General features: G+C 36.7%; 1 protein-coding gene across 2 annotated transcripts; it reads left to right on the plus strand.

Annotated features, from left to right (window-relative positions):
• Positions 1 to 751: 751 nt before the first annotated feature.
• LOC118897180 (prorelaxin) lies at positions 752 to 6,700 on the plus strand. Of its 2 annotated transcripts, none has more exons than XM_036856101.1 (2): positions 752 to 1,073; positions 6,181 to 6,700. In XM_036856101.1, exons 1-2 carry the CDS (start codon positions 863 to 865, stop codon positions 6,519 to 6,521), a joined length of 552 nt encoding a protein of 183 aa, XP_036711996.1. In that variant the 5' UTR covers positions 752 to 862; the 3' UTR covers positions 6,522 to 6,700. The 2 variants fall into 2 exon arrangements, with proteins under 2 accessions (XP_036711996.1, XP_036711998.1); XM_036856103.1 differs by lacking the exon at positions 752 to 1,073 and adding an exon at positions 1,194 to 1,371 and having other exon boundaries at positions 6,181 to 6,665.
• Positions 6,701 to 12,211: the final 5,511 nt, after the last annotated feature.

Here is a 12,211-nt window from a genome sequence, read left to right on the forward strand (position 1 = left end):
TAATCATGTAATTTTTATGTTGTAATCTGCATTATATTCCAAAATATTCTTTCTGGAACTGTGGGATTCCATTGCTTTTTTTTTCTTTTTTAGTCTCTCTCGAGACACAGAACACAATCTCAAATTAAAATACTCACGTAACTGGTTACAATCAAGCTATGTCCCAGAGGAGTCCAAGGAAAGTCAGTGGAGAAAGTGCATTGTGAACTCAGGATACTGTACAAGCCTAAAGCGATGCATTGAGGATTTTAATGTTTTCACCAGGATTTAGATAAAAAGTCATCAGTTCTCCCTCTCTTGTCAACGATATATCCATTCATTCATTATATTTTTATTTACTGATATACCAGACACAATATTAATTAATCTAACTATAATCTTATTTAGATTTGAAGGCTCACGCTGGGTTGTGAGAATATGGGTGATTTCAATTTTATTCTTGATATAATTTAGCACAGTGGCCATGCCTAGCTTTATAATAAAGACTTCAAATATTGACTAACCCTACCCAAGTATACAAAATGGTTTGAGGGAAAGAAAAAAGAGAGAAAAAAACCCACAAACAACTGTAAAAGGGCCACGAACAGAAGGATGGGCAAATGGAGAAAAGTTGGTAAGGGTAAACCAGAGCTGGTGGGGGGAAGGGGGTATTTCAAACAGGTGGGTGGGGAAAGGGGTGGAGCTTGGACCCTTGACTCAAGGTCTAAGTGGTAGCCAGAGGGCTATAAAAGCTTGGTGGAGCCAGGCAGCGAAAGCAACCTAAAGGCCAGGACTGGCACACTGACGGAGGCCGGTAGGCTACAGCAGGTGCAATATCTCGAGAAAGGCTGAAAAGCTCAGAGCGGAAGAGATCAGGTCCAGGATGCCGCTCCTGTTCTTGTCCCACCTGCTAGGGGTGTGGCTGCTACTGAGCCAACTTCCCAGAGAGATCTCAGGCCAGAGGACGAACGACCTTATTAAGGCATGCGGCCGAGAATTAGTCCGCCTCTGGGTCGAGATCTGTGGCTCGGTCTCCTGGGGGAGAACGGCTCTGAGCCTGGAGGAGCCTTGGCTGGGACCCGGACCGCCAGCAGGTGAGAGCACCCAACCCCCGCCCCCGACCAGCCGCTCCGTACTTCCCATTGGTTGCTGTCCGGCTGCCGAGCAATCGGAAGGGCGGCCCACATGACTCGGAAGCTGCCGGTGCCTAAAAGTTTGGGATTTTGCCTCGTAACTTGCTTTCTAGTCAGGATTTCACCCGGGATTTCACCACAGGGAGGGAAAGCAGCGGGAACAGCAAATGGCCTTACCTGAGAGGCACTTGGTGCCCTTCACCTCCTGGCAGTCCGGGTGGCGGGGCAGGGAGGGAGAAGGAGGAAGCTGCAGAGGGAGGTAAGTGCTCAAAGACCCACAGTAGGCGGGGCGTACTCAGCCCGGAGGATCCGCACTCAGGCCAGAGGATCAGTCCGAGGGCAGGACTGAAGGCTTGCTGGTGGATGGGGCAACTGGACAGGGCATCTTAACTTGAGATGACAGGGGGGCAAACAGTGAGGTGTGAGCTGGTTATCAAGCGTATTTGCGCACCAAAGGGCATAGGGTAGAAACCTATGATAGGGTCCTGAAGTGTAAACATAAAAGGGGGCCTTAAATTTAACGACCCTCCTCCTTTGTTTAAAAAAAAAGCAAGCTCGGCTGTGGCCCATGCCATCGAAAACTTACTCTTATTTTTATTTGTTAACTTCACCAAAGGGGAGGACCTAGCCTCCCACTTCTTTGAACTGAGTCTTGAAGTTCATGTGTGAGAGAAGGGATTAAAGAGAAAGAAAAGGTCCTGATGGTCTGCAAGAGAAACTGAAGGGGAACAAGAGTCAAGGGAAGTTTGCCCTTCAGCCAAACAAAGCAGAAAACATGATTGACGCTTCAAGCATTTAGAAGCTGCAATGGATTTTCTTTAAAAAAGCAAGATCTCAGAATTAAATCTGGAATTTTTTTAAAAAAACACTTTGTTAAGTTATAAAGCATTTATAAAGATAAATTGGAAGCTAAGTTTAAGTAACAATGGATACTTTCACTGACGTATAGCCTAGTCTAATCACTGTAATGGGTCATGTTAAAATCAGGGAGGGCAAGCTCAATTATGAATAATTGTTTTATATTTCATAACACATGCAATTTATGATAAATCACAACTATATTTATAGGCTACATGCATATCCTCTATATAAGTGACCCTCATGTAAAATCATTGTGCACACTAAGTACATTTACTGCCCTTTTATGGGACTTAAAATATGATTATAAAGTTTTTTACCTAACTTTTCTACATTGTTGGTCAGAGACTGATGTATTTAATGCAAGTTTTTACATACTTCTTGTATAATATTAATAGAAGAGTACCACAGAGTTTAGGAATTCACTGATTCAAAGTAGGCAAGACCAGATTGCTTCATTGTTTCACTTTTTCTGAATAAATAATATGCTCATATTAAAGACTGAAAAATATACATAAATACAATAATAAAAATGAAAGGCACCATTAGATATTAAAGACCGAAAAAAACCTGTGAATTTAATGAGAAAATGAAAATATCTATAATAAATGAGGAAATGGAAAGCAATATTAATATTTGGCAATAGGTATGTGTATCTCCTGCATTTTCATTTAACATTATATTGTGAGCATCTTCTCAAACTGTTAGACTCCAAAAAGATAATTTAAAATTTCTTTCTGGTATTCCATGTCATAAATCTACCATATATATTTAACCATTCTTAGTAGACATTTAGCTTGCCTCCAGATTGTTGCTTAAAAATGGTTTTCTGACTACATTTATACCTATCTAGATATTTGGCCAAATTTCTATTTCTGTAGAAGAGGATAGTGATTTTAAAATATTTTTAAAGAACTGTCTTTGTCACTGCTCAGTACATAATTTGACTGGAAATAATCTAACAAAATATTGCCTGCAAGTGAGGATCAAGGGAAGTGTTTAAATTACTAGTTAAGAATCACTTTGGAAGTACATGTCAATAATCTGTGATTCATGAGGTTTAAAACGTCTATTATTCGATAGTTTCTGTTTTTACATTATTAAATTGTTATTTTCCCACAATGCGTGCAGAAATAATACTCACTGTACCATTTTAAAAACAAGATAGATATTTTTAATTAGAAGAAGTCTATGTTAGTATACCGTTTTAAAAACAAGATAGATATTTTTAATTAGAAGAAGTCTATGTTAGTAAGAGTTTAGTCCAAAATATTACTGATTAGGAGGCATTTGTATGAATTCAGGTTGATTAGGATATTATCTTTTAGACTCCAGAAGCTAAAGTTGTTGTGAACTGCAAAATATTTCAAAATAAATTTAAAAAATAATTTTAATAAAGAGTACAATGCAGGCAACAAAAGCAAAATTAGACAAGTGAGGCTACATCAATCGAAAAAACTTCTGCACGGCAAAGGACATACTCAATAATGAAGGGGCAACCTATGAAATAGGAGAAAATATTTGCAAGCCATGTACCTGATAAGGGGTTAATTTCCAAAATATATAAAGACCTCCTACAACTCAATAGCAAAAAAACTAATAACCTGGTTTTAAAATGGGCTAAAGACTCGAATAGACATTTCTCCAAAGAAGACATACAAATGGCCAACAGGTATAAGAAACAATGCTGTATATCACTAATCATCAGGGAAATGGAAATCAAAACCACAATGAGCTATCACTTCACACCTGTCAGGATGGCTATTACCAAAAAACAAAAGAAAAGTGTGGTTAAGAATGTGGAGAAATTGAAACCCATGTATAGTATACTGTTGGTGCGAAAGCAAATTTGTGCATTCACTATGGAAAAGAGTGTGGCGGTTCCTCAAAAAAAAAAAAAAAGAACTACCATATGATCAGCAATCCCACTTCTGGGTATTTATTCAAAAGAATTGAAATCAGGATCTTGAAGAGACATTACCACTCCCATAATCACTGCAGCAATATTCACAATAGCCAAGATGTGGAAACAAATTAAATGTCCATCCACAGATGAATGAATAAAGAAAAGGTGGTATATACATACAATGGAGTATTATTTGGCCTTAAAAAAGGAAATCCTAAAATATGCAACAACATGGATGAACCTGGAAGACATTATGCTAAGTGAAAAATGCCTGTCTCAGAAGGACAAATACTGCTTGATTCCACTATTATAAGTATCTAAAATGTCAAACTCATAGAAGCAAAGAATAAATGGTGGTTACCAGGATTGGGAGGAGGGAAAAATGGGGAGCTGCTAATTATCATGTATAAAATTTCAATTACGCAAGATGAATTGTTTCTAGAAATCTGATTTATAACACTGTACCTATAGATAATCATGGTGTATCGGGCACTTAAAATTCTGTTAAAAGGGTAGATCTCATGTTAAATGTTCTTACCAAAATTAAAAAAAAAAAAGATATATGGGAACCCTGTCACATTTTTGTGAATTTTCTGTAACTTTAAAAGTATTTCAAAATAACAAGTTTTTAAATTGAAAAAAAAAAAAGTGCCAGAAACAACAACCTATGAATAAATGTAAAAGAAACTACAAATGTTTTGCCTGATTCATTAACTGTCTTTAAGTATATGGAAAGTTACAATCAGCTTTTCTTTGTATTCAATAAAGCTCCAATTAGAGAAGGTTTAAGTTAGAGCAAGGAGAGTTTTTATGAGGAGATTGAATTGAACTTAGGATGTCTTACTGAGGGAAAATGTGAACATTTCTGACTACCAAAAAATGGTATAAATTCTCATCTGTCAGTGCCAGTTTGGAACTTGAATGAGAGAAAACATTGGGAGGAAAAATAAAATGTTAGAGTATTGTTTTCTTTCCGCTGAAAACTCCAATTGTTGAAGTTTGTTGTTGGCTGAGATTCTTGCTACAGAACTCATAGGAAGTTAACGAGCCGAGACCATTCCTGCCTGGGTGAGGGGGCATGGTTTTCTCTGATCTGTAGGCATCAGTGGTTGCCCAGGAATCCATCTTCCATGCTTAGATTTATATCTCTTGACCCCATTGTTTCCACTATTTCAGGAGGAATGTCTTATTATAAGCTGAAATGGACAGTTTTGCTGTCCATGAAAAACAGCAAGTAGTGATCCAGGTTTACACTATAATTTAAACTTCATCTGTGTTTCAATATTTTTTTTGGTGCTGTAACTCTCAAAATTGTGTAATGGGGATAGGTAAGGTTAGGATAGAATTTACCTGGAAGTTTTTTGAGGGCAGGAAAGATGTTTTCTTTTTATTTATATCTCTAATCTGGCAGAGCCAGAGACATGGAAACTATCAATGGATGTTCAGCTGAACTGAATGGGTATAAAGAAGGAAGATGTCAGCTGGTCCCTGAAAGTTCCCAGCCCAAGTCTCAACCTTCATGTATACCCATCCTGGGATGCTACTTAAGACCAGGCTCCCTTCCTAGGGAACACACAGAACTTGCATAGTTCATGATCTACAACATTGGAACAAAAACCATACACAGTAGTCAGTAGACACACACCACAACAGATTAAAAATCTCTTATAGTCAGTGATTTGTTGGTTAGTGTTCTTTTAACCCATTTCTCCATAAAGTAAAACATTACTGATTTGCAGTAAATACTCTAAGGAAGAGAAATTATTAAATACATGTATGAGGAGCATCAGAGACTGGTATCTCCTGCCTGCTAGATCAGAGCAGTTGGAAATTCTGCCTTTTTAACTTTATCCTGAAGCAGTAACTTGCCACCATGGAACAGTTGATAGTTTAAAATAATTAATATACTTTTCAAGGATTACCATCATAACTCAGAAGTTGCTTAGTCATAGAAATAAATTACTCCGGTAATAAAAATTCATCCGTGGTCAAACTGAGTGTTTTTGAGGATCAAGATGACTTCAGAAGTGTCAGAGATAAAAAAGTGCTATGGTGAAAGCATTAAAGGGACATAGGAGAGATGACAAGGGTACGAGTGGAGTAAAGCAGAACCTTGGTAATGTTGTTTAACCTGCCCAACTATAATAAACTAAGCTTTTTAGATATCAGGACACTTCCTGATTCTGTTTTATTGTTGAATTCTATTGAGGCAATGCTTTCCTTTGTGTCTATGCAAAATTTTATAGTTTTCCTGATGTACTTTAACATGAATATTTTTTCTCTTCCCCCTCTTTTTTAAATTAGAAATCATGCCATCCTCCATCACCAAAGATGCAGAAACCTTAAAGATGTTGTTGGAATTCGTTCCTAATTTGCCACAGGAGCTGAAGGCAACACTGTCTGAGAGGCAGCCATCACTGAGAGAGCTACAACAATCTGCATTAAAGGATTCAAATCTTAACTTTGAAGAATTTAAGAAAATTATTCTTAATAGACAAAATGAAGCAGAAGACAAAAGTCTTTCAGAATTAAAAAACTTAGGCTTAGATAAACATTCCCGAAAAAAGAGACTGTTCCGTATGACACTGAGTGAGAAATGTTGTCAAGTAGGTTGTATCAGAAAAGATATTGCTAGATTATGCTGAGATGAAGCTGTGTATTTCATCTAATGTTCACATGTATTCTCACTGACACATTCACTGATGCCTCTGTCGCCCCACTGATTACTAGAATATGAGAAATTATTTTTAGTGTTTAGGTTTTTCATTTGATGTGTAATAAAATGTCCCTTGCATTACTGTAGTTTCTGATAATAATACTTTTTATGTGAGAAGATATTTTTGTTTTTTATTAATGATATAATTATGTTATTGCTTTTTTAATGCTACTAACTTAAACTGACAATAAAATCTTTATCACTTTAGCCACACACAATAACTCAAAGAAAATTTTAGAACTAGATAGCTTAGTAAAATGCTATGTCTTGCATAAGTGAGAATGGACAAGTCTATTTTTGAAATCTGTATCTGATAAATTATAATCTGTCACCATTTTCCCTCCAAACATAATGCCCAAATGTTCTTTCACAACTTAATATCAAATGAATTATTTTAGTAGCAAAAAAATAAAAATTTAAAAATAACTTACACAATACCTAACACCAGGTACATAAAATGGACCAAAAGTTTTTTACTGACATTAACTCTTAGATCGAATATGCAGTCACAAGATTTGAAATTTTCTAGTAGATTTAAAAATATTTTTTGTGTCTTACTGAACTATTAATTGCAAAAAAATCAGATTGGACCCTAAATCAATTTAATTTAGTTGAGGCCATATAAACTCAAGTATTTTTCAAACTAGGGTTCTTACCTTAATTCTACTGTCTAAAACACTAAAAAGTAAATTATAATTTTTTAAGGAGAAAAATGAATATATAATACATATAAAAGAATAAACAATTCAGTGTCATATATTATAGAAAAACTGTATTAGCAAGGGAACATACTTTGTTTGCTATTTTAGAATTTACAAACCATTTCTGTAACAAAATAACTGTGAAATGATATGAAAACTTGTTAGTATAGTAAATTAACAGAGTTATCTTAGGGTTTAGCCAGTTCCTTTGATTTACATACACTTAAATTTTTAGGCAGCATTTATAGAAAAAAGTGCACTTAAATAGCAATTTAATCTCCATCATATGTCTGTAAATAGAATTTAAAAGGATTAAAACAGCAACCCCCATATTTCAAATTCCCATACATGATTAATCATAATCAGGCCTCCAACTAAGGCCACCCTGTAAAACTTCATAAAAGGCTGTGGAACCTCAGAGGCCATAAGCCACCTTGGACAAAGCCTGGAAAAGTGCTGTCTGAAATGGAAAACCCAACACAGGAGAACAAGGGCAGTGACCAGGAAGCTTACAGCCCAGAAAGGACAAAGAGGCATCCCCAGACACAAGAGGCATCTCCCCAGAACCTGCCCTGGCCCATGTCCCTCATCTGCTTCTCCACAAAAGCCCTGAAGACAGGGCTCCTAGCCCAAGAATCTGTATTCACTACCTCTGATGATATCACTTTTTAAGTGCTACAAAGACAGTCTGTGGTTAACCATCTACTATAAATACTATGATAATCAGTTAACATCTTTAAGATATCTAATTCTTGGGCTGCTAAAGTCCTCCTAAAACTCTCATGAGAAATTGATGATTGTATGCTTAATTTACTTCTCATATAAAAAATTTACTCTGGGGGCTTCCCTGGTGGCACAGTGGTTAAGAATCCACCTGCCAATGCAGGGGACACGGGTTCGAGCCCTGGTCTGGGAAGATTCCACATGCTGTGGAGCAACTTAGCCCATGCACCACAATTACTGAGCCTGCGTCTAGAGCCCATGAGCCACAACTACCGAGCCTGCGTGCTGCAATTACTGAAGCCCACGCACCTAGAGCCTGTGCTCCGCAACAAGAGAAGCCACCACAATGAGAAGCCCGTGCGTAGCAGCGAAGACCCAATGCAGCCAAAAAAAAAAATTGTTTATATACATGTTATCAGTGAGGATTGTGTTCCCTGTAAATAACAGAAATCCCTATAACAGTAGCTTCAAAGAAGACTGTGGAGTGAACATCCAACACTGAATGATGCCAGCAGGCTCCTACCACCTTTCCAGTCAGCTCTGCTTAACATATAGGCCTTCCTCCTTATGCACTTCTTTCTCCTCATGAGCCCAAGATGGCTGCTGCACGTCTAGATCTGTGTACATTTTAGGACATAAGAAGGCTTAGTGCCTGGATCAGAAAAGCAAAGGCTTTGCCAGAAACATCCACATGTGTACTTATTTCACATTAGCCAGAACTGTGTCACATGGATATTACTACCAGCAAGAGACACTGGGAAATCATTTCTACCACTTAGAGACTAGAGAGTTGAGGTAGGCAAGGGAGAAGGGTCTAGAAAGGAGATTGGATCAGTCAACCTACAGCTTTGCTCATACTTGCTGTTCTTGTACCTACAATGTCTGTTTCAAATACATTAATCTTTATTTATTAACTTTCACCATTAAGATGAACTCCAACTGGAGTTGGATCCAAATGATATGAGAAAAAGAAAGAAGTCTTTGGAATCCAGTAGACATGGGTAGGAATTAAGAGACTGTATTTAGGGGTCATGGTGAGAGCAAATTTAAGCAACTTCTGCTTTCTGCCCTGAAAAAGTCCATCAAGTAGGGAAACACTTAGGCTCTGGATACATGGTTTAAATTTGTGGGGTGATGGTGTGAGAGGCCAAATGGAAAAATATACGGAGAAAATGTAATGTCTCAATTAATTATTTTGCCACACTCTTTGACCTTGCATATTATCAACCTTTCCTCCTGCATGGGAATCTTCCTCTGTTTCTAATATTTTTCAATAAACAAATAAAACTGTCTTTGCATCAACTCTTCCTCTGCCAAATCAATAGAACTGCTCCTAGTTCTTTACCCCTCATTCCCTCTGGGACCCACTATGAACTGTTCCCTACCTGACTCTTATCCTGTTAGATTCCACACTGGCCTCCAATCACAAAATTTAATCTTAACTCTTTTCTCTTTTACTTCTCTTTCATATTTTGCTCCATTGATGACCCCATCTTCTAAAAATTCTCTTCCTTTTTGCTTTTCTGAAATGACATCATTCTGATTACATCCTCTTTAATTCTTATCTTTTCTCCTTCTTTATCTCTTTTCTTGCTTCTTACCACATGAAATTCCCTCTTCTTTGCTGCCTTGAAACTGTATGCCTGTCCATCAGTCAGAGAGTTGACTTAATTTTATTTCTTTAACTCACAACTCTTTTGCTGTTGACTTCCAAATCTGGACTTCCAGGTTAGACATCTTAGCATACTTCCAACCCCACATTTCCATTTGCTTTATTAAGGGAATTCCTTGAATATTTAACAGTTATCTAAAATTCATCATGTCTAAAACTTTACTGTGGGATTAAATTCCCCTCATGATTTTCCTTAGTGTCATCAGCTTTTCATTCTCTACAACTCAAAGCCCTGGTCTCTCTGACATACAGATGGCCAATAGGCAAATGAAAAGATTTTCAACATTGCTAATTAATAGAGAAATGCCAATCAAAACTACAAGGAGGTACCACCTCACACCAATCAGAATGGTCATCATTAAAAAGTCTACAAATAACAAATGCCGGAGAGGGTGTGGAGAAAAGGGAACCCTCCTACACTGTTGGTGGGAAAGTAAGTTGGTGTAGCCACTATGGAAAATAGTATGGAGGTGCCTCAGAAAACTAAAAATAGAATTACCATATGATCCAGCAATCCTACTCCTGGGCAGATATCTAGACAAATCTATAATTCAAAAAGATACATGTACCCCTATGTTCATAGCAGCAGTATTTACAATAGCCAAGACCTGGAAACAACCTAAATGTCCATCCATGAATGGATAAAGAAGATGTGGTACATATATACAATGGAATACTACTCAGCCATAAAAAAGAACTAAATAATGTCATTTGCAGCAACATGGGTGAAACTAGAGATTATCGTACTAAGTGAAGTAAGTCAGAAAGAGAAAGACAAATGCCATATAATATCACTCATATGTGGAATCTAAAATATGACACAAACGAACCTATCTATCAAACAGAGACAGACTCACAGACATAGAGAACAGACTCGTGGTTGCCAAAGGGGAAGAGAGGTGGGGAGGGGATGGACTGGGAGTATGGGGTTAGGAGATGCAAACTATTATGTATAGAATGGATAAACAACAAGGTCCTACTGTATAGCACAGGGAATTATATTAGATATCCTGAGATAAACCATAATGGAAAAGAATATAAGAAAGAATGTATATATATTTTTATCTATATGTATAACTGAGTCACTTTGCTGTACAGCAGAAATTAACACAACATTGTAAGTCAACTGTACTTCAATTTTTAAAAAGCCCTGGTCTTCTTAAATTTTTCTCTCTCTCCCATATCCAGCTTACATATAATGAGTCACCAAATCCAATGACGGTTCATTTAAAAATCACTTTTATGGGTCCTTTTTGTTTATTCCCACTCCTTCCATACTACTGCTGGCTCTTGACAATTCATGGATCAAAAATGTGGACTTCTAGTTGGTTTCTCCATTTTCAATCCTTCTCCTTCCACTTCTGTATACACTAGAGTCAAGTTACTTACTTTAAGCTTCAATTTCCATCTTGTCCATACATTATCCACAAATTATTTTATAACCTTCTACTCTCCATAGGATAAAAAGAATAAAATCCATACTCCTTAGTCTGAATTTTAAAGTCCCCTTTGTCTGCTAGCAATATTCCATCTTCTACTAATCCCTAACATCAGTATTATAGGTTCTTTTCCCTAGAATATGCCTTGCTCACTTGTTTCCATGCCTTTGCACCTGCCATCCTCTCTTCTTCCTGAAATTTCAACCCCGCTTTTGTACTACCTACCTCGCCATCAAAGCCTGGTTAAGTTCTGTCTCCTAGATGAAGTCTTCCAAGACCACTGCAGCTGATACCAGTCTCCCCCTTCTATAAATTATTTTACTTAAATTTTCCACAATTCATTTCAATATTTAACCAATGATGTTTTTACTCCGTTATGTTTTCAACATAATTAGAATAAGAAGTCTAAGCTTCTGGTGCTTAAAGATATTTCACTTATTTCATTTATATCTCCTAAACACAAAAGACTTTTTTCCCCAACTGACTTAATGGAAAATCTCTTCTTGTAGGACTGGACCATGCCTATGTTGACTGTATACTATCCTTTATGTACTAGAAATAAAAAGATGAAAAATGATTTAAAATGCATTTCTCAAACTCTTGCCAAATTAACAGTCTGGTATCTGATATACAAAAGAATACAACATTTATTTTAAAGAACATTTAACCTATTATCTCACTTGATTCTCACATTCCAACAAAATAGAGATGGCAATAATTATAACAGCTAATACTTATTATTATGTGTCAGGCATTGTATTTTCTCATTTATTATCTCGTGTGTTATTTAGTATATTATCTCATATAATCCTTTAACAGCACCATCAGAAGGTACTATTATTATCTACCTTCAACCTATACCACATGTTCTTATATTAATGACACACATAAGTAAATTGGGGTATAAGATTTCTGTAAAAGTTTGTACAGCTACCTACTCTTGTGGCTGGGACCAGCCTCTGAGTGTCTTTATTACCAATGGAGTGAACTTTTAAACTCATTCTGAGGCAATTACTTTAGTGTGTGTGTGTACACTTTTTTTTTTTTTGTCCAAATTATTATTTCCTCTAATTTAAGGTTTTGG

The sequence above is a fragment of the Balaenoptera musculus genome, chromosome 6 (genome assembly GCF_009873245.2).
Source record: "Balaenoptera musculus isolate JJ_BM4_2016_0621 chromosome 6, mBalMus1.pri.v3, whole genome shotgun sequence".
NCBI classification, from domain to species: Eukaryota; Metazoa; Chordata; class Mammalia; order Artiodactyla; family Balaenopteridae; genus Balaenoptera; species Balaenoptera musculus.

Excerpts from the sequence above, each read along its gene's own strand:
- LOC118897180 (XM_036856101.1), top strand. The coding sequence starts at position 863 with ATGCCGCTCCTGTTCTTGTCCCACCTGCTAGGGGTGTGGCTGCTACTG. Across the intron at positions 1,074-6,180 it reads GGGACCCGGACCGCCAGCAG|AAATCATGCCATCCTCCATC; the intron begins GTGAGAGCACCC and ends TTTTTAAATTAG.